The sequence below is a fragment of the Capsicum annuum genome, chromosome 1, assembly GCF_002878395.1.
Source record: "Capsicum annuum cultivar UCD-10X-F1 chromosome 1, UCD10Xv1.1, whole genome shotgun sequence".
NCBI lineage: Eukaryota > Viridiplantae > Streptophyta > Magnoliopsida > Solanales > Solanaceae > Capsicum > Capsicum annuum.
Window position 1 is genome coordinate 129,712,889 of NC_061111.1, and position 22,966 is coordinate 129,735,854.

General features: G+C 37.9%; 1 protein-coding gene across 1 annotated transcript; it reads right to left on the reverse strand.

Annotated features, from left to right (window-relative positions):
- Nucleotides 1-310: 310 nt before the first annotated feature.
- On the reverse strand, nucleotides 311-8,054 carry LOC107879410 (pentatricopeptide repeat-containing protein At3g06430, chloroplastic). Its single transcript, XM_016726457.2, has 2 exons — nucleotides 7,581-8,054; nucleotides 311-1,795 (listed from the first exon to the last, which is right to left on the reverse strand). The coding sequence occupies exons 1-2, from the start codon at nucleotides 7,914-7,916 to the stop codon at nucleotides 650-652; spliced, it is 1,482 nt and encodes a 493-aa protein (XP_016581943.1). The 5' UTR covers nucleotides 7,917-8,054; the 3' UTR covers nucleotides 311-649.
- Nucleotides 8,055-22,966: the final 14,912 nt, after the last annotated feature.

Consider the following 22,966-nt stretch of genomic DNA (forward strand, 5'->3'; position numbering starts at 1 on the left):
AGAGTACGATGCCTCTCGCAGTTGTTACACTACTGAGAGAGAATTTCTTCTCTCTGGAGAAGGTGCATCTTCTATGTTATTTGGTGTAGCTTCCATGTTAGTCTCTTCTCTCCCCTCCTAACTAATAGTGGACGGTTTTCTTGTAGCTAATGAATTTCAGTTGCTTTTTGCAACACAAACAATACTCTCGCCCCCTAAAAAAAACATAAACTAATAAACGATAACTAAGAAGGAACTACTTAACAGGAAATCCATTATATTAATTATTAAACATAGTAAAAGACTCCAGAAACTGGGAGAGCACATCTGCTTGAACTTCAAATAACAAATTTTATTCACATAACATTTCAGTAGGAGAAAGGATGGTTCTGATACAAAAAGTTAGAAATCTATAATATAAAAGGAAAACGAAATCATCGTCTCAATCTGAATACACCAGAATTAATCATTAACTCTACAGTTGACACTAGTAAGTATTTAGTCATGCCTGGATCACCTCTTAACCTCATAAACTCAGTGACAGTAGCCAATTATCAGTTTCAGAAAAACAGATAGATGATCTAGGCAATCTAAAGTTCTACATAAAACAAACAAAAGATGTAGTTTGGTCGCTCCAATGCATTGTTCAGAGATATTGCATACTTAGCTCTCAAGTAGGCAGCAGCTCAAGCTTTTCCTCATCATTGTGCCCGTCATTGGACTGAATGGCAACCATCATGAGCTTTTCTTGTTCCAAATAATTAACTTTGTCTGTCATGCCTTCTTTCTGGTATGCATCAATCATAGTAGAGTACGTTATGAGATCCGGTCGGCATTGCTTATCTTTCATTCGCTTGAAAACCCTCTCCATCTCCATTACGTCCTCGGCCTTTGTGCACGCATAAATAACAGAATTGAACAAGGAAGTGTTTTCAGGGATCTCCAATTCCCCAGCTAACTGGACCGTGTTGATCACCTTATGAAAAAGGCCTGCATTTGCATATCCTCTGATGAGACAGCAAAAGGTCTTCGTGTCAGCTTTCATCCCTTCGGCATGCATTTTATCAAACGTGTATTCCATATGCTTTGCATCACCTGCATCTGAGAACACCTCAATGACATTATTGTATGTTGATATTGTCCATGCAAATGAAAGTTTACGCATGTATTCCATTACAGACGACATTTTATCATAAATCTTTTTCTTCCCATAAGCACCAATGAGGATATTAAATGTCCGCGTTTCAGGCTCAATTCCAAAATTACGGAATTTTTCATACCATCTCTCCATCATTTCAATCAGCCCCTTGTTGCCAAATATGCTCAAGATAGTGTTCATAGTCCATACATCAGGTTTGCTATCAGCACTCTCTAACATCCCTAAAAGCACTTTCTCCATTTCTGCATACTTGCCTGCTCTACCATAACCACTCAAGACTATATTCTGAGTGACAGTATTCGGAACTATGGAACGATCATCCATTTGTTTATAAAGGGACTCAACCAAATCAAATCGGCTGGCATCCACACATGCCTTGATTAATATACTGTAGGTGTAAACATCTGGTTGACAATGAGGTAGCTCAATCATGGAGTGAAGAAGAGCAAATGACTTGTCAAGTAAGTTGCTTCTACTATGAGCACCAATCAAGGCCGTATAGAGTTCTGAAGTGGGCTCTAGTCCATCTTCAATCATTGAATCAAAAAGTTGTTGAGCCTGCCCTGGTTGCCCACATCTTCCAAGAAGAACAAGGAGCTTCATGTAAGTACCTTCTTTTGGTAGATAAAAAGGCTGCTTCTTTAACATTTCAAATACCTAGAGGTACAAAATTTTAGCGTGATATGTTTGGAAGTAGAGAAAGCAAAGAGAGCTAAAGTTTCCACCCATTAGTCAATAAATTTACCAAGGAGGAAAGTTATTTGAATGCGAAGACAAATTATCAATAGAATGCAGTCACGACTAAAAAGCAAGTAAATAAAATCACGCAGTCACCACTAAAAAGATAAGTAAATAAAATCAATCATCCTCCTAATATTTATTAAAGAACAGGAGAACTCATAAGCAGTGTTGGCAAAATGAATCCATGTTTTATCAACCTGTCCATATTTGAATGGGTTGGGGAGTGATTTTTCAAATGGATATAATTTGGGCTTCAGCTCATAATTGATCCATAAGAATATGGGTAAATATGGAAATTGAGGGAACATATAGTGTGTTTAGTATGAACTATGAAGATATATTTCAATTTTCTCATGATTGGTTGGCTTAAATGTTCCCCAAATGGACTTATTTTCCTCCAATTAGGAAGATGACTTCCCTAGATAAATAAAGGAAAACATTTTTTGGATCCCAACGTGGACAGGAGCTCGACTTTTGACCAGGGCGGATCTCTGTATCACTATGAGGGCACTCGGACATCTTGGTCGAAACTCTCTATAGGTATATAGGTATGTATATATATAAGGATTTCAATAAATATTAAGCTTGGCCCCCTCAATTACAAGACAAGGCGTAGTGCCAGTGGCAAAGTGTCAAGTTCCATTTCCAAGATTATCAGTTAAAATCTCTGCTTGGACATTTTTGCCAGATATTTTTAATGCGGTAAATTGTTCTAAAAAACATTGCAGTCAAGTACATTTGAACCTAAACCTCCTTGTTCTGCGCACTGGGGCAAACCAGCAAGCCAAATTATACCCATGGACAAATGTGATGATGACAATTATTTATTGCGTGCTTATCCGAACTTCTAAAATCAGTTTATTTTGAAAATTGTTTCTTTCAAAAGTGTTGTTCAGAATAAATACTTTTGATGAGAACCCTTTTGTGTTTGACCAATAAATTCTAAAAACACTTCTGAGAAGTGATTAGTGTTTGACCAATCTTTTCGAAAGTGTTTCTATGTGCATTTTTCTCAAAAATGTTTTTCAATGAAATTTTCAGGACGGCAAAGATGCCCGAGGCGTGGAGGTGGAGTACCATGATCCCCCTCTATAAGAATAAGGGGGACATTCAGTGTTGCAATAACTACAGGGGGATTAAGTTACTGAGTCACTCTATGAAGATATGGGAGAGAGTGGTCGAGGTGAGGCTGAGACGGATAGTGTCTATTTCGGAAAACCAGTTCGGATTTATGCCTGGCCGCTCGACGACGGAGGCAATCCACCTGGTACGGAGGTTGGTGGAGCAGTATAGGGAGAGGAAGAAGGATCTGCACATGGTGTTCATCGACCTGGAAAAGGCGTAGGACAAAGTCCCCAGGGAAGTACTTTGGAGATGCTTGGAGGTGAGTGGAGTACCGCAGGCATATATACGAGTAATTAAGGATATGTATGAGGGAGCGAAAACCCAGGTGAGGACGGCGGGAGGGGACTCAGAGCATTTCACTGTCCTGACAGGATTGCATCAGGGATCTACTCTTAGTCCCTTTTTGTTTGCGTTAGTAATGGATGTGTTGACGCGGCGTATCCAAGGGGAGGTGCCGTGGTGTATGCTTTTTGCAGACGATGTAGTCCTGATAGATGAGACTCGACGGGGTGTGAATGACAAATTAGAGTTGTGGAGGCAAACTCTGGAGTCTAAAGGGTTCAGGGTGAGCAGAACCAAGACAGAGTATGTGGAATGTAAGTTTAATGACGTGAGGCGGGAGAATGAGGTAGTAGTGAGGCTAGAAGCACAGGAGGTAGGGAAGAGGGATAAGTTCAAGTATCTCGGGTCCGTGATCCAGAGTAACGGTGAGATTGACGAGGATGTCTCGCACCGTATTGGGGCGGGATGGATGAAGTGGAAACTCGCATCGGGGGTGCTGTGTGATAAGAAGGTGCCGCCCAAGCTTAAAGGCAAATTCTATAGGGTGGTAGTCCGTCCGGCCTTGCTGTATGGAGCGGAGTGTTGGCCAGTTAAGAACTCCCACATCCAAAAAATGAAGGTGGCAGAAATGCGGATGTTGCGCTGGATGTGTGGACTGACCCGAGGGGATAGAGTTCGGAATGAGACTATCCGGGAGAAGGTTGGTGTGACTTCAGTGGAGTGTAAGATGCGGGAAGCACGATTGAGATGGTTCGGACACGTGAAGAGGAGGGGCATGGATGCTCCGGTCCGTAGGTGTGAGAGGCTAGCGTTGGATGGTTTTAGACGGGGTAGAGGTAGACCGAAGAAGTACTGGGATGAGGTGATTAGGCGGGACATGGAACAGTTACAGCTCACCGAGGACATGACCCTAGATAGGAAGGTCTGGAAGATGCGAATTACGGCAGAGGATTAGGGCCAGTTCGGGTCGCTAGTGTAGGGAATTAATTGGCGGGGGTGTATTCCTGTTATGATTCTGTATTCAGTGTTTCGTGTTCCGTGTTCCATGTTTATTACGAATCTGGGTGCTTTCCTCTGCTTTATATTCCTGCAATCCTGCTTTACTCTGTTTTATATTCCCTATGGGTGCCGTATCTATGTTATGTCATCTGCTGCTGTGCTGTACTATGTGTTTGTGTGATATCTCGTGACTTGAGCCGGGGGTCTTTCGGAAACAGCCTTTCTACTTCATCAGAGGTAGAGGTATGGACTGCGTACATCTTACCCCCCCAGACCCCACTAAGTGGGAATACACTGGGTTTGTTGTTGTTGTTGTTGTTGTTGTTTTTCATAGAAGTACTTTTTTAGGAAAAAACTATCTTTTTAGTTTCTGAAAACAGTTTTTTCTACTCCCAAAACATATTTTCTTCAAAAAAACTTTGTGAAACACCTTGCTTTTTAAATAAGACTTTTGTGGCCAAAAAGGCAATTAGTCTTCTCCTATGTTAATATTAAAATCACGCTGCTGTTCATAAAATCAGAGGTGGATCCAGGATTTTGAGGTTCCGGAATGTGGCATTCAGAACCTCAAAATCCGGAATCCGCCTCGGTTTTTGACCCCAACCTGGAAGCATAAACTGCCAAATCCAAGATCCGACTCCTGACCCCGACCTAGGACTTGTTTTCGAACCCGTGATTGATTCAAGATCCAGCCTGAGACCCGACTCTCGACCCCAACCAAGTTCATAATCCGACTACTAACTCCGACCCAAGAACCGACTCAAGACCTGACTTAAAACCCGACACTTAACTTCAACCCAAGCCCCTGACTTGGGTTCTGACACCTGATGCTAACCCGAGATCCCAACCCAAATCTAGGACTCGACTCTTGACCCCAATCTAGGAACCAACTCTTGACCTTACCCAAAACCTAACTTCAATCCCAGCCCCAGACTTATGACCCGTAACCCAACCTTGATTCGGGACTCAATACCTGACTCTCGACTCCAACTTGGGGTCCCAACCTAACACTCGATCCCTACCTTGACCCTATTCTGGGACTCAACCCGAGACCCGACCAACACAATGTCTCCGCTCAAGGCCTAAACATGACCCTGGATAACCTTAGAACCAACTTTGATTCAAGTGACAACATCTGACTCCCGACACAAGACTCAGAATCTACTCCCGACTTGAGATCGGACTAGAGACCTTGACCCTAGACCCGACTCACTCCTGATCATGAGGTCGGGTAGTAGGGTCAGGGTTAATTCCTTGGTCGAGGTCAGGTTGGGTCTTGGTGAATTGTACTTAAACTTCAAATGTAATGCAGATAAATAGTAATGGGAATTTTTCTTGCTAATTTGTAATCAAATTAAAGTTCTACACGAATATTAAATTCTAAAGTAGAGTACCATTTACTCTTGAAAATATGGGTCAACCTATTTTTTACCAACCCACTGTCACCCAATCCACTTTTAACCATATGAAATATGTGTTGGGATCTAAATAATCAAGGTTCCATGTCAAAGCTAATAATTACAAGCTATGGCGGTGATAAATCAGACCATACATATACACAAAACTATATACAAAGAAACATAATATTATTATATGATTTGGTTAAGTGACCTAAATATTAAAAACTAAATTTAAAAAACAAAAAACGGAATGAGAGAATAATCCCCCCCCCCCCCCAAAACAAAACTCCTAAATGGATGCTATTGTGTTATATACAATCGAGAAGAAAAGATCTTCTATTTATAGAAGTCCAAAGCTTTTCTTCGAAGATAAAGATGGATATAGTAGTCTTTTTCCAAAAAGAATATTTTCTACCAAGAAATCTATTTTGAGTAAAATACAATCATATCAGAATCCAAATAAAGTAGGAAATTCAGGATAAACCTAACAAATCTCCTCTTAGCCTGAATTATTTGACAAAATAATCTTGAACTTCATTCTTCACATTACCTTCATCATTGTTGCGTGCCATAATTTAAAAGTTGATATGGGTCATGATAAAGAAATGGACCTTGGGCCTAACTCAACCTCAAAAGCTAGCTCATGAGGGGAGGATTTTCCAAGACCATATAAGTAGACCAAGGACCCTTTAACTCACCGATGTATGACTCCAACACCTCCCTGCACGCCCAGGGCTGGACATCTGGAGCATGAACAATATAAGACGGGGGGCCCAACATCGGAAACAATGAACTGGGTGGGCCTGGATCTGATACCATGATAAAGAAATAGACTGTGGGTCTAACTCAACATCAAAAGCTAAAGCTAGCTCACGAGGGGAGGATTGCCCAAGACCATATAAGGAGACCAAGGACTCCAACAAAAACTATAGCCTCATGTATTTAAAGTAGCATGGATTAATAATATTGGAGTCCTCTGTTAAAAGTAAGTAGGATCGAAAGTGGAGCTCATGCTTTAAAAGTAAGCATGAGTTGAAATTGGCGTTCAAGCATTAAAAATTGGCAAGGGTTGATAGTTGAAGCACATGCGTTAAAGAAAGCATGAGTTGAAAATTGATTTCTTTTTTAAAGATGGAGTAGTGGTATTGTTGAAAAAATGGTTCAAATTTTATCTCTACATGTAGTGTTTCAGACACTGGATAAAAACTTTTCGTTATCGCCAAATTAGTTGCAACTTAATTTGGACCTATCTTCAACCTTGATGAACTTGGTTCTGATACACTTGTTGGGCTAAAAACAATTAGGGCATAATGTCAAAGGTAATAATTGTAAATCATGACGGCGATAAATCAGGCAACACGTCAAGTGACCGACATATTAAAAACTTAACTTCAGAAGCACAAAACTTATTGGGAGAATAAAATCTCCCTAAACAGAACTCTTAAATGATTATATTGTGTTATTGTGTTAAAGTACTATTGAGAGGAAAATATCTTCTCTTTATAAAAGTCCAAAACTTTTAATCCTTAAAAAATGGTGGAGTCCATCTCCACAAAGAAAACATTTTCTACCAAAGAAATCTTCTTTTTTAGTAGGACACAATTGTAGAAAATTCAGATAAAAGTAGAAAATTCAGAGTAAACTTACCAATATAGCCGGGTCCTATTATAACCCATTTTATATTGACCAGTTTTTCAACCTGCCATATTTAACTCAACCGGTCCATTTGTCATCACTGCTCATAAGTGATGCAAGTATAAAATGAAATGCGCAAAGGAAGCAGAGTCGATAATCGTGTCAGTATAATATATATAGGTCACTCAAACCTAAAAAGGAAGGAATTCATGTATAAAAAAATTTAATAATATGAAGAATTATGTGGAAAAAAAAAAGACCTGAAGGGCTTGTTGCCATTGCTTTTTATCAATGCAATCAGAAAGAGCTTCAGAAACAGTATTGACCCAAGGATTGCCAGCATTCTTTCTATCGATTTTTTTCTTAAAAGGGGTCCTCCTCCCCTTCTTGTTGTTTAGGTGGGAAACAGAAACTTCAGAGAACCCTGGGTATTCACCTTCTTTCCAGTGTTTCATCTTCGAAAATGCAACCAGAGAAGAAGAGGACGTGGCGGCGACTGCACAGCGATGGCGGAAGAGGCAGGCGCCAGTGGGGGTGGGTAGAGGGGAGGGGATAATCGAGGAAGAGGAACATGAAGACAAGGAAGCGCTCGCCATTAATCTATTCTCTCATGTGAAATGGTAGAGCTCCACTCTCAATTAATTGATTTCTCATTTCGCATCTTAATAAGCACAGTAAAATCTATGTTTTCGAAAAGGGTTAACTCGATAAAATAAGACTTAGACTTGGTGAACATTTTAATTTTTAACAAATTTGTACATGTTTGACATAAAGGGTGTGGTTGGTATGATGGAAAATATTTTTCATAAAAAATATTTTCTTGAAAAATATTTTCATAGAAAATAAGTTGGTTTTTTATTTATTTTTTTATGTTTGGCTGGTGAGTAAAAAATATTTTGCGAAAAATATTTTATGATGTTTGATGGGTGAGTAGAAAATATTTTTTAGAAAAATATTTTCTAATGTTTGATTGGTGAGTGAAGAAATATTTTTTTTTAGAAAATGGTACTAATTGTTAACTAGTATATCAGTTTCTCTAGCAACTCAATAATTTGTAAGAACTAATTTAAGCATAGCAAATAATATAAATAACGAATACTAAAATATTATAATCACTAAATTTAAGCAACTATTAATTAACATATATAAGAGACACTTTTCAATATTTTGTCAGGACAATCCCAAGATACTACAATCAATAGAAATATAATGAAACGACAAGCTTATTCAACCTCGTGAAATAAGTTACATAGATGACAAAATAAAATATGCAATTAGCAAAAGTAACATAGGTAAGTTTTGCTCTATGCATATGAAAATAATAATACATTCAATGAACATTGAAAATAGAAAAAATTCGGGCTTCACTATTTTTAATTTCAAACAGGGAAAAATTGAAGCAATGCATGGTGAAAATATTTTCGAGTAATGTAAATTTTTTGAGTCATGCAAATATGAGTGTTGTTGGGGTAGGGGGTGGAAGCATAAGTCACATTTGTCATTTTTCAGAAAATGACTTTCCTTGGTTCATGAGGAAAGTCATTTTCCCTCAAATATAGAAAAATGAGTAATCTTAGAAAATATTTTTCAATATTTTACTACAACCAAACAAGATAAAATAGAAAAACATTTTCCATAAAGGATTTTCCATCATACAAAACACACCCAAAACAACAATTTATCCACAAAATATTATGTGCGTACTCACGTTTGTAATTATAAAAGCAGATGAATTAAAATTTGAAAAGTCGCACTGAGCCCCCCAAAAATTGTAGAAAATGATTTTTATATTTAAAAAATTAAAAATTATTTTAAATCTATTTTCTAACTACTTTTTTTTTTAAATGTTAAATTGACAATATATTATACCCCACCGACCTTTCTTCTCCATTTTCTTGCTGTCGACATTCCTTTCCCAACCACAAAACTCAATCTTTTTTGAAATTGATTTCAGATACAATTTTTTTCCTCATAAATGAGTTATGGGAGAGAGAAAGATATGTTGAGAGACTGGTAGAAGTGCGAGGAAGAAAAAAACTTTGTCGGTGGTAAATTATTTTGAAATCGAAGAGAAAGAGAAATCGAGAGGATCCAAACTAATTCTGATCATTTCTAATAAGCTTAGTGGTGCATTTGAGCCGTGATGTTTACTCGGAGGTGATGGGCAATGGAAAGAGAGGGATGTTGGCCAACTTTTTAGACTTGAATGTCAAAAACTAAATTTTCTTTCTTTGCCGATTCAGTTAGTTGATTAAGAAATTTTATTTTATTTATTAAAATTAAAAAAAAAATTGCTAAGAATTAAAAAAAAAAAAAAAGGTGAAGAACCTTTGGCAATCTAAAAATGAGATGAAGAAGATGACAGCTAAGCGAGGTAGGGGGTGTTTTTCTTTTTGTTATTAAGAAATTATTATTATCAAAATCTAATAAATAATTCGTTTCAGTTATTTACTTAGTGTCACGTATTAATGAAATAAATTTAAGTGTAAAATTTTCAATAAAAATAAAATATTATTTGATATCATTCACGCGCCTAATGAAAGTGAAGACACTTCCACTGCCATATTAGCACTTTATGCCTGATAGATATATATTTTTAATAATTTAAGTGTTCAATAGGTACTAGTCTTAGTTGAGGTGTCCAAGTGAATTCTGTGGACACCGTTAAGGGACTGTCGCTAACTTAAGTCTTTAAAAAAACTACATCACAACACTAATAATCTTACCATATTTGCGTAATATACTTATTTTTCATTTAATTAATTCTCATCTCATATTTTGTATGTATTCGAAAAGTAACATATTCGAAGGATTTTGTATCTGAAAAGTAATGTATCCGAAGAAATAATGTATCCGAAGAAACTTGTGTGCAAGATGATTTATCATGAGTTAACTTATGTATCCTAAATTGATTGTAGGCATGATACATTAAAATGTACCCGCTATTACACATTATATATCAATAATACAATATATCTGAAGAAACGTAATGCATCTGGCTAGCTTTTTTTTTTTTGTGATTTTGTGTAATGTTGAAAAAATATGGGATGGTGTAATAGGGTAACTTTTTCAATCAAACCCACTTCAGCAACCATATGTACTATGGCCACATCCCTCTTTTTTTTCACTCAACACTTAGTTTGTTTAGGTTTCCGATATGAAATAGGCACAAGTACATACAAAAATCTCTTCCCAACTTTGTATTTAACTTGTGCCATAAAAAAGCACACAAAATAGGCATTACAAAAATATGACTAACATAACCAAATCTGACTTGATATAGCCTATTTGTGCCTATTTATAGGCTACAACTTCTATTAAATATGTAGCACATGTTTAACACATAACTCTATCCTAATCCAGTTGACATCCCCAATCGATAGGATAATTCGAAATTCAAATACAACATTCAAATTACAATAACAAACAAAGTCTGCCACATATCTAAGGCGGTTGTAATTGTCCAACTGCTGGCATGTGCAAGGTGCACACCCAGGGCCAACACATCCTTGGAGGTACTTGTGCCAATTTGGCACCAAAATCAGGGCGTTTGAGCACACGCCCATGTCACTACCTTATCAGCACCCAAGAGTCGTTATCCTAGTCACGTTAACTTTGATTTCCTTGCCTTAATCATGTTGTCATATCATGACTTGTCTTAAATTTTATCTGTCTTAGCCTTTATCTTTCTTAGTGGTGTCATTGCTGGGGAATATGGTATTGATTTTTAAATTGAAGTTGTTGCAGTTTTTGGGTTTTCTTTTTATTTTTGTTCGTAGTTTCGCATACACCACACAGAGTAAAAGAAATTCCTTACTCCCAGTGAATCTGAATTTAGAGAGGATCCTACAAACACCTAGTAGGATGGTGGAATAGAAAAAAGATAATAATCCTGAAGGGGTTCGTGATGTTGTACCTCTCCCTCCTCCCAAAGGAGTATAAAATATTATTGATCGATAGATCGGTCGACTTTTAGTTCAAGCTGAGCATGAGAGGAGGGCAATGGAAGAAGCTCAGAGGGTATCTAAGGAGGTAGAGTTAGATAAGCAAAGACAAGAAACAAACTACTGAGCAGCACTCGATGAAAATCATAACAGAGCTAGAGGTGCCCATGTTCAAGTGATCCCAACATATTAGTATGTGTATCCATATATAGATGATGAAGAAGATCAAGAATACTTTGAGCCGAAAAGACTGGAGCCATTATTCCTTCTATTTCACCCGCAGGCATCAAGTTTGACATAACGAGAGAAATAATCCAGCTCCTAAATCTGAAAGGTGTGTTCGCAGGTTTGCCTGTAGATAATGCAAATATGTACCTTGCTAATTTCATTAGGATTTGCAGTTCATATATAAATCCAGGGGTGAATCAGGAATCACTTAGAATGAGATTATTCCTCTTATCACTTACAAAAGAAATATTTTTATGGTTAGGGGAACTGACAAGAGGCTCTATCACTACATGAAATGAGTTGCGCAAATAATTTTTAAACCAGTTCTTTTCTCTGTCTAAGATGTTGCAACTTAAGAACGAGGTCTATGATTTCAGGAAGTTGTAGTCAGAATCTATATATGAGGCATGGTTCAATTTTAAGAAGAAGCTAAGTATGGTGCCAAATCACTGGATGTCAGGGATGAGCTTATTAGAGATATTCTACCGAGCCTTAGCCATCAGTTCTTGAGCCATGGAAAACACCATCTTTAGAGGCGCTTTTATAAGACAATGCTGAGTGGTAGCTTTAGAGATGTTAGATCAGATCTCTCTCACTAATCAAGGGTGGAAAACTCGAAAGGCTTAGAGGGGATCTGGCACATATGCTATTGGTGTCTTCTGCAACCAGAAAGTATCTGATGACTCAGTAGTGCAAGAGATTGCATTGCTAAGAACTGATCTAAGGATACTATCTAACAATGACTTTAGAGAAAGTAAATACAGTAGCAAAATAGGGTTCAGCTTCCGAAGCTTACGAGTCAGAATTAATGGAGTAAGCAAATTATCTGGATTATCAGTTGACAGGTTTTAAATTCTAAAGACAAGGGAACCAAGGTTGGAACTACTATGATAGATATAGAGACCGTAGTAGAAAACGAGATGGTGACTGGAGGAAAAAGGATGACTACAGAGAGAAGCCTGGCAGAAGAGATGCAGAATCAAGAATGGAAGAAATGTTGACTTAGCTGGTGAAGGGACAAGAAAATCAGGACATCAACCTTAAGGAGATTAAGGTCGACATTTCAGGGTTGACCCATAAGGTCAAATCTTATGTCACTATTATCAAGAAGTTGGAGCACCAGTTCGGGTAGATATCAGCAACTCTGAACCAGAGGCAGCCAGGTACTCTTCTAAGTAACACTATGCAGAATCTGAAAAATGACAGTCATATTTTTGCCATTACCACAAGGAGTGGGTTGACTACTATGGATCCCCTACTACCTACTGCGAAAGCTGCAATTGATGAGACACCTGTTATGTAGTCAGAAAAGACAATAGGTGGTGATGATGTAGCTGCTAAGGAAAAAGGTAAGGGGCCCAATTATTAAGCAGGAAATAAGATAGATTTCAAGACTGCCCCCACCTTTTTCCTCAGCGACTAAAGCAGAAAAGAGAGAAAGGAAAATTCAAATAATTCATTAAGATGATGAAAGAGTTGAGCTTGAATATTTCTCTTCTCAAGACATTAGAGCAGATGCCTGTATATACCAGGTTTATGAAGCAGTTGGTCATAAGGAAGAAATAAGTGATAATTGAGGATGTTGATGGATTACACTACTATAGTTTAGTCACTGCGAGGTCTTTGGCTAAAAAAAAGAGTAACCCTGGAGAATTCACTATACCATGTACTATTAGGTTATCCTGATTTGCTAGAGCCTTTTGTGACTTAGAAGCCATCATAAATTTAATATTGCTGGCTATATTCAAGTAATTAGACTTAAACCCCCTAGAACCGACTTCAATGTGGCTATTGATGGCTGATCGGCGGTGAAGAAACTTGTTGGCATTTTGTTTAATGTGATTGTAAGAGTTCATGATTTTATCTTTTCAGTTGACTTTATCATTCTGGAATGCGAAGTTGACACCGAGATGCCCATCATATTGGGTAGATCATTTATAGCCACAAGTAGTGCGATGATTGACATAAAGAAAAGAGAGTTGAGATTCAGAGTCAATGGTGAGGAGTCCACATTCAACATCCAATAATCAATGAAGCAGCCTACCAACATGAGAGTGGTATCGGCGATCGATTGTATTGATGACCTTGGAGGGTACTCTTATGGGTATCTTGATGAATCCTTAGTAATCAAAATACCCGCGTCGTGCCGCGATGTTAAATCAAGCGCTGGATGGGAGGAAACCCATGGGATTGTTGGTAAAGTCTAAGTAACCAATACAGCCACATTGTGCCGCTATGTTAAATCAAGCATGGAGTGGGAAGCAACCCACAATTTTAGTGTTTACATTTTTATTATTTTTCTTTTGTAGATTTTAGCTTAAAGACTTGCCTGGAATATGGTAAGAATGCTACATTAATCGATTTACAGTCTAGGGGATTATGTGACCAACCCATCATGGTCACAAATCCCACACGAACCAGGTAAGTTGAGCAATAAGTTGAAAAGTCAACATTTTGAGGATGAGAATGGAAAGTTGTGGACTTTGGCACCTAATCATACTTTTGAGACCATAAAATTAGGGTACGGGACCATAAGTAGTTGGAAAAATTATCAAAAATCCAAGTCTGAATTGCAGAAAAACGGCCCAAAATTTTGGCCCTGCACTTGCACCCTGCACCTGCTGGCCGCAGGTGGCCCTTGGGCCCCCTGCTTGGCTGTAGGTGGTAGGCACAAGTGGCTGCCACGGTTGGTTTATCAGTGGGTCCAAATTTTTAATTAAAATCTTGGGCCCACCAACACACACACACACATATATATATGACCTAAAACAGGCCCTCATCCTTATTTAAACATCCTTAACCTCATTTCAACTCATTAAAATCCTCAAAACTTCACTTTTCTCTTTGAATTCAAACTTCCCTCTTAACAGATAAACTAACCCTACACTTAAGTAAATGCCAAATTGACACTTGTTTGAGATACTAACTTGTCTCAATACACTAAAAACAAGTTCAAACTTTGATTTTGCTCGAGTTCTTCATTATTCAGTTTTGGTTCACCATAAAAGAGGTAACTTTTTAGGCTCCTAATGGTTATATATTGATTTATTCATGGTTTAAACAACTTATGTGTATTTCCATGCAAAATATATAGATTCTATTATGCATATATGTAGGAGCCTTGAAGTATCCTAAACTCATAATGCAGGGCCTTGTTTTGAATTAAATTCTAAGGTTAGGCCCTAATCAGAAGTTGAATTTGAATGAATAGAGTACAACAACAAGTTAAGCATGTTAAATTTGCTTTGAAAATCGTGATTCTTGATAAGTGTGTGAACATTGGACTTGTTGGGATTTTAAACAAGTTGTAGGGATGTGAAAAAGGATGAAAAATTTGAACTTTTAATTTTTGAGTTTTTCTTCAACTTTTTCTATCCCTCATTGTTGTTAGAAACTAACGACTAATTTTTTAGGTACATATGGCACCTAAAGCTTCTAAGAAAAAGAAGGATGATACCTCGAGAAGACGAGAAGAATCTCCCAATCCTAGTGGTTCAGTGGAGGAGTACCCGATGCAGCGATGTAGAGACACTACAGTTGGGGTGACACGTAGAGTTACAAGACGGTAGATGCATCAGGATGCTCAAGCAGTTTTAGCCTGACAATGGATGAAGTTAACGTATATGTCACCCTTCACACTCCTCCACTACATAATGATGATGATGAGGATAACACAGATTCTGATTCAACTCCACAAGTTTCAACTCAGGATCCCCAATCTGAGGAGGGGTCCCAAGATTCATCTTAGGATTCTTAGCAGGAAAAGCCATCAATGATACCCTAGTCTAAGGAGAGGATCGCTATAATGCCTTGAGAGCGTCATACGGTGCTTACAGCCCCAAGGGACCATAAGCTAACCCATAAGCTGGTACCTGTCGTGAGAATTGAATAATAATATCATAATTGTGCAAAACATCTGATATTGCCATAAGGTTTTATCACTGAATCAATACTGAAATATGAATCTATAAAAAAACTGACTAAATCTGATTAAATACTGATAAACTGATATGTCAACTGAAAATTTGAATAATAGATAACTGACTCTAATGTCTGAAAAGCCTCTAAAACTGACTGACTAAATATGAGTTGATGGGATAGGCCCCCAACTAACTCTGCTAACTACTAAAATAGAGATATGAAGTAAAATAATCTATCCTTGAATGATGAGGACTCACCACTGCTACTATACTGCTGATAGCCTAAGGAGTGAGGTCTAAGCATGGTCCGAGAATTGAGCATCAACACCTATGATATAATAGATCATAGTTCAAAAGAAAGGTATACGTCAGTACTTTTAATGTACTGGTATGCTAAATGAGGTAGGCTGATATGCATGGTTTTATGAACAAAACTAATAATTAACTGAGTTTGCATATAAAACATGGAGTACTAAATAGAGAACATGGGATTTGTAGATACTGAAAATTTGGAGAATCTATAAATACTGAGTATGCATGACAATCTGTAAATATTGAAGATATGTAAAAATCTGCAAACATTGGGGATGCATGACCAAGCATATAACATGGACTGAGTAAAAGTTGTAAATTGAAATACTAAAAAATATTGATATCTGTATTCTTTGGTCAAGAAACTCTAATACTGCATAACTGAATTGAGACATAAATGAGACTATATCTGAGACTGTGGGAGATATCATCTAACCAATATTCCCTAATTTAAGCTAATCGGGGTCCAACCTGTAACCCCAGTTTGAAGGGTGTTAATATCGTGTCATGGGTACTAACGATGGCTGTATGGATCCACTAAACTGATATAATATCCAAAGGACTAAGGTGTCAAGCCTGAACTGATGGGTGACCCTTGGGACATAGTCAAGCCTAATCTGACAGGTGACTTCTCATACCCTACACTGGCTACGTAGTTCTGGAGTATAGGAATTGCTACTAACAACTCTGCCTATCTGATGGAAAAACCGCCATCCCTATATTCGCTCGGTGCTAAATCCTACTCCCAACTTAAAAACACTGAAATACTAGGCTGTTTTGAGTTCATCTCACTGGTAACTGGCTTTTCTAGTAATGCTCATAGTATATTCTAAAGACTATTCTATAATGTACTGATACTAGACTAAGTAAACAACTATGGATTTTGGGTATTCAATACCCCCAGGACTCAAAAACAATAATAGTAAAATGACACTAAAGCTTGAAGGAAAAAAACATGAAGGCTTTTATTTAAATCAGTCACTCTTGTAGGCATTTTATCAAAAACTTGTAATTCAGGGCTCAAAACAATCATAGGAATGCCATGGAATTTATAAAAATAGCGTGAATTCAACATAATAGTACTAAATCATGGTTTTTTTCAATAAATAATAATATAAAAACTTGGATGATTGAATGATATCAATAATTTCATGGTAACATGGTATAAAATCAATAGTACATGGAGGTTCATGGGTGAAATCATGTGAAAAGATTATAATTTGGTAATTAAAATAGGATATTTGGACTCCATGGATGAACATCTAACATACTTGAGATAGTGAATTTCTTGAAGTTCTGGGTGAGTTCTTGAGGATTGACCTTGAATTTGAGAGCTGGGGTTTCTTGTATTTGATTGTGTGAGGAATTGAATTAATGATGACTAATTAGGGTGTTTAGGGGTTAATTTTCGTGCTTTAGGTTAATTAGGGCCGTGGAAAAAGACCCAAATACCCTTGAACAAATTTAAAAACAGAAGCTGAACACTAAAGATCTCGATCTTTGGCCTTGGTGCGATGCGTCACTATCGTGCCAAGCCAGTAGAAAAGGGAAAATTGGGACCTGGACAAACACCGCAATGTGGAGCTATCGCGTTAATCCTTTAAAGTGCCAATTTGGCCACCTCCGCGATGCGCCACCACTACGGAGGCCCACTAGAAATTGCCAAACTAAAAATTGGCCAACTTGCGATGCGCCAACATCGCGGAGTCACACTGGAAATTGACAATTTTTATTTGAACTGTCTCCACGATGTGCTAAGGCTAAAAATGATGATGTTTAACGAATGAAACTTAAAATCACCATAACTTCTTACCTGGTTATCGGATTTCAGCGAATTTTATATTATTGGAAAACTAATTGAATTTCCTATGCAATGGCAGGATCTAAGCTGAAAAAATTATAAGTGTTTCAAAATTTTTATTTTCGAATACTCATGTACTGGGATTAAGATTATGCTAGGAAAATATAGGGTGTTACAATATCTCTCCCTTGGGATCATTCATCCTAGAATGAAACTGCTGCATGGAATGCATGACTGAACTAATTTGTAAATGTACGATTGACATAAACATGATGTGCAATTAAAACTGAGCATGATAGAGAGATATCTTAAGAAAATTAGTACCTTATACTGAATCTGGATTTGCGGAGAAAAGATAAGGGTGCTTGGTCTGCATATCTGCTTCTGCTTCTCAAGTGGCTTCCTTAATGGACTGATTCTGCCAAAGAACTTTGACCAATGGAACTTCTTTGTTCCTTAGTCTACGAACTTGATGATAAAGAATTTTGATTGGAACTTCCTCAAAGGAAAGAATGTTCTGAATATCTACACTTTCTAAGGGAATAAATACAGCTGGATCACCAATATAATTTTTAATGAGACATGGAACACTGGGTGTACTCAGGCTAAATCTGAAGGCAACTTAAGCTCGTAAGATACTTTTCTGAAATGACTGAGAATTCTAAAGGGACCGACATATCGGGGATTGATTTCCCTTTCACCGATTCTCTTCACTCCTTTCATGGGAGAGATTTTTAAGTACACAAGGTCATCGACCTCAAACTCAAGATCCTTTATCCTTATATCTACATATGATTTCTATCTGCTTTGGGAAGCCCTAAGACTTTCCCTATCAACTAAACCCTCTCTAAGGCATCAAACACCAAGTTTGGCCCTACTACTGTGGCCTCACCTACTTCAAACCAACTAATTAGAGATCTACATCTCCTACCATAGAGAGCCTCAAATGGAGCCATTCAGATACTTGAATGATAGCTGTTATTATATGTGAATTCAATCAAAGGTAAGTGGTCACTGTAACTACCTTTAAAATCAACTGCACATGCTCTTAACATATCCTTAAGAGTCTGAATGGTCCTTTCTGCTTGACCGTCTATTTGAGGGTGAAAGGTTATACTGAAATAGAATTGGGTACCAAGACCCTTTTAGAATGATTTCCAAAAATGAGAGGTAAACTAGGTACCTCAACACCGTGTAACCTAATAATGCTCTGAGATAGAGTTTGGCATAGTCCTTATTTGAATAAGAGGTATGGACTGGAAAAAAATAAGCTGATTTGCTCATCCTGTCTATGATAACCCAAATAGAATCATGTTGATGATGGGTACGAGGAAAACCTATCACAAAATCTATGTTCACTTCCTCCCACTTCCAAGTAGGAATACTGAACTCCTGCATGGACCCGCTAATTTCTAGTGCTCAATATTAACTTGCTGATATGTAGACCACTTAGCCACAAACTCTGTAATATCTCTCTTCATCCCACTCTACCAATAGATCTTCCACAAATCACGGTACATCTTAGTGACCCCTAGATAAATATAGTAACGCGCACCATGCACTTCCGCTAGAATTCATTACCTCAGGTCATCTACACCAGGCACACATAATCTACCCTGATAATATAACATACTATCTCCCCCTTGGGAGAAAACCTCCACTTTCTAATCTCTGACTGATTCTTTTAACTTAACTAGACTGGGATCTTTATCCTGCTTTTCCTTCACTTCGAAAACTAGAGATGATTCTGAGCTACTCTGTACCCACACACTACCCTTAGCTGAGTCGAGTAAGCGGACACCTAGTTAGGAAAGATGATGGACTTCCTGAGCTAACTGCTTCTTACCATCCTCAACATGAGCTATACTACCCATAGACAATCTACTGAGAGCATCAACCACTACATTGTCCTTGCTCGAATGATACAGAACACTTATGTCATAATCCTTTAATAATTCTAACCACCTTATCTGATGCAGATTCAAATCTTTCTGTGAGAACACATACTAAAGGCTTTTTTGATCTGTGAACATATCCGCATGCACCTCATACAAGTAATGCCTCCAAATCTTTAAGGCAAATACGACAGTTGTTAACTCAAGATCATGAGTAGGGTAATTCTTCTCATAGGGTTTAAGCTATCTGGAGGCATAGGCTACGACCTTACCTCTCTGTATGAGAACACAACCTAAACCTACTCTAGATGCATCGCAGGACAACAAAACCATCTGAACCGTTTAGTAGAGTCAAGACTGAGGCTGAGGTGAGTCGAGTCTTCAACTCCTGAAAACTCTTCTCGCATGAATCTAACTACTAAAACTTAACTTTCTTCTGAGTTAATTTGGACATGGGGGATGCAATAAAAGAAAACCCTTCAACAAACCAACGGTAATAGCCAACTAAACCCAAGAAACTCCTGATATATGATAGAGAGATGAGTCTAGGCCAGTTTCTCACCACCTCGATCTTTTGAGGATCAACTATAATGCCACCACCAGGAATAATATGGCCAAGAAAAGCTACTGATCTTAGCCAAAATTCACACTTACTAAATTTAGCGAACAACTGGTGAGCTCTAAGAGTCTAAAGTACTATTCTGAGGCAGTTTGCATGATCGTTTTCAATACGGGAGTAAACAAGAATGTCATCAATGAAGACTATAATGAACATGTCCAAGTACTGCTTAAACACTCGGTTCATCAAGTCCATGAAGGCTGCTGGGGTATTTGTAAGATTGAAGGACATTACTAGAAATTTAAAGTGACAATACTGGGTTTGGAAAGCTATTTTTGGGATGTCGTATTCTCAGACCCTGAGCTAATGATAGCCTAATCTGAGGTCTATCTTGGAAAAGTAGATAGCACCTTGAAGTTGGTCAAACAAGTCATCGATTATATAAAGTGGATATTTATTCTTGACTGTGACCTTGTTCAACTAATGGTAGTCAATATATATTCTGAGAGAATCGTCTTTCTTGTGCACGAATAAGACTGGTGCGCCTCACGAGGAGATGCTGGGTCTGATGAATCCCTCATCTAAGAGTTTTTTCAACTATTCTTTTAAGTCTTTGAGTTCAGCTGGAGCCATTCTGTATGGCAGAATATATATAGGCTGAGTATCTAGAAGAAGGTCTATTTTGAAGTCCATTTCCTTTTTGGGAGAAACTCCGGGGAGATCTTCAAGGGACACATCTGGAAATTCCTTGACTACTTAAACTAACTCAAGGGTTGAAGTTTTTGAGTTAGAGTCTTTGAGTCACACAAGATGGTAAATGTACCTCTTTGATATCATCTTTCTAGCTATAAGGTATGAAATCAACTAACCCCTAAGAGCTGTGGTACTACCCCTCTATTCAAGGACTGTTTCATTTGGGAACTAAAAATGAACTATTCTGTTTCTACAATCAACTGAGGCAAAGCATGAGTGGAGCCAATCTATGTAGAGAATGACACCAAAATCCATCATCTCTAACTCTACGCGATCAACTGAGGTAAATTTTTGAGATATTATGACCAAAAAATTCCTGTATACCTGTCTGGCTACAATGGAAATGCCTATTGGGGTAGACACTGAAAAAGGCTCTGCTAGAATTTTGGGCTCACTCCAAAGTTGACGGCTATATATGGAGTTACAAAAGAAAGAGAAGCCCTAGGGTCTAATAAATCATAAACATGTACGTAAAAGACCTGCAATATACCAGTAACTATGTCAGGAGAATTTTCCTAATATTGGCGGGACTGAAAATTATATAATCTATTTGGATGCTGACCACTGGTAGTACTGAAAATGGTACTCTGCTAAGTCGGATCACCAGATGGAACTAACGACTAATGGGACTGGCCCTGTTAGCGCACATCTCTACCTTTTTGAGAAACTACCCGACACTTCCGAAATAATGTCTTGGCTTTCCACACCTGAAGCATACATCACTACCCACTCTACACTCACCCTGATGGTGTCTGCCATATTTTTGACATAGAGGATTTGTACGAGCACTGCTAACACTGACTTGGGACTTAGAGCCTGGTGCCCTATCCAGTTGTCATTTCTAAATTTGGGTACTGAGGCACTAGCAGAAGAGGGTGCTAGGGCTGTAGACCTCTAATAAAACTGAGGATAGTTACCACCTTCTAACTTTAGCTGATTGAAATTGAAACTACCCATTCTAGCTCTCTTATTTCCTCTCCCCCTCTTCTTAATTTTTTGTCCTCTATCTGTTGAGCATGGACTATCAACCTATACAAGTCTATCTCACTAATAAGCATTATGGTCCTGCACTCCTTAACCACACTATCAGATATGTCAAAGACAAACTTACTTATCTTGGACCTACTATCAGCTACAACATGAGGAGCATATCTAGCTAACTGAGTAAACTTGAGGAAATACTCGCTCACACTCATGCTTCCCTGCTTCATGTTAATGAACTCTAACACTTTGGCCTCTCTCAACTCTAATGGGAAGAATCTGTCTAAGAAAGTTGTGGTAAACTCTTTCCATTCTACAGGCCCTGCATCAACACCCCTATCTACCTTTCACTGCTTAAACCAAGTATGGGCTACATCCTACAAATGGTATGCATCCAACTCAGCACTCTAACTAGATGTCACCCCTATAGCATCCATAACCTTCTGAACTATATCCAAGAATTCCTATGGATCCTCTTCAGACTTGTATCCCATGAAAAAAGGAGGATTTATCTGGGTGAAATCTTGAATTCTAATTGCAGCAGTATTGTCCACTGGGTTGGTTGGAAAAATAGTTGACCATTCATTTTGTGTTGATACAAAATTGGCTAGAGTTGTGAACGCAACCCTAAATTCTGCATGAGAGAAGTGCTCATCTAGAGGATCTTCCTGGATGGTTTGAGGGGATAGCTGATTTCCTGTTCTTCTTTCATTCTTTTTGGGAGCCATGTTTTGTAAAATGAAGGAAGAAATAGACTATATAAGGAGTTTAACTTGTGCTCATGCTCACTCCCACAACATAAATACTGAAAGAAGGGAAACTTTTCCTAAATGCCTTGTAGCGTCTCGTCCATAAGTGTGGTGCACTACAAACCCATGCATAAGACTCTACTTGATGCAAATTTCAAACTTTCTAGGATACTTTAAGACCGTAGGCTTTGATACTAAGTTTGTAATGCCTCGAAAGTACACCCCAGGCATCACACGGTGCTTACAACCCCGAGGAACCATAAGCTAACCCATGAGCTGGTACCTATAGTGAGCACTAAATAATAATGTCATAATTACAAAAAATATCTAATATTGCCATAAGGTTTTATCACTGAATCAATATTTAAATATGAATCTATAGAAAAAACTAACTGAATTTGACTAAATACTGATAAATTAATATGTCAACTGAAAATCTGAATACTAGATAACTGACTCTAATGTCTGAAAATCCTCTAAAATTGACTGACTAAATATGAGTTG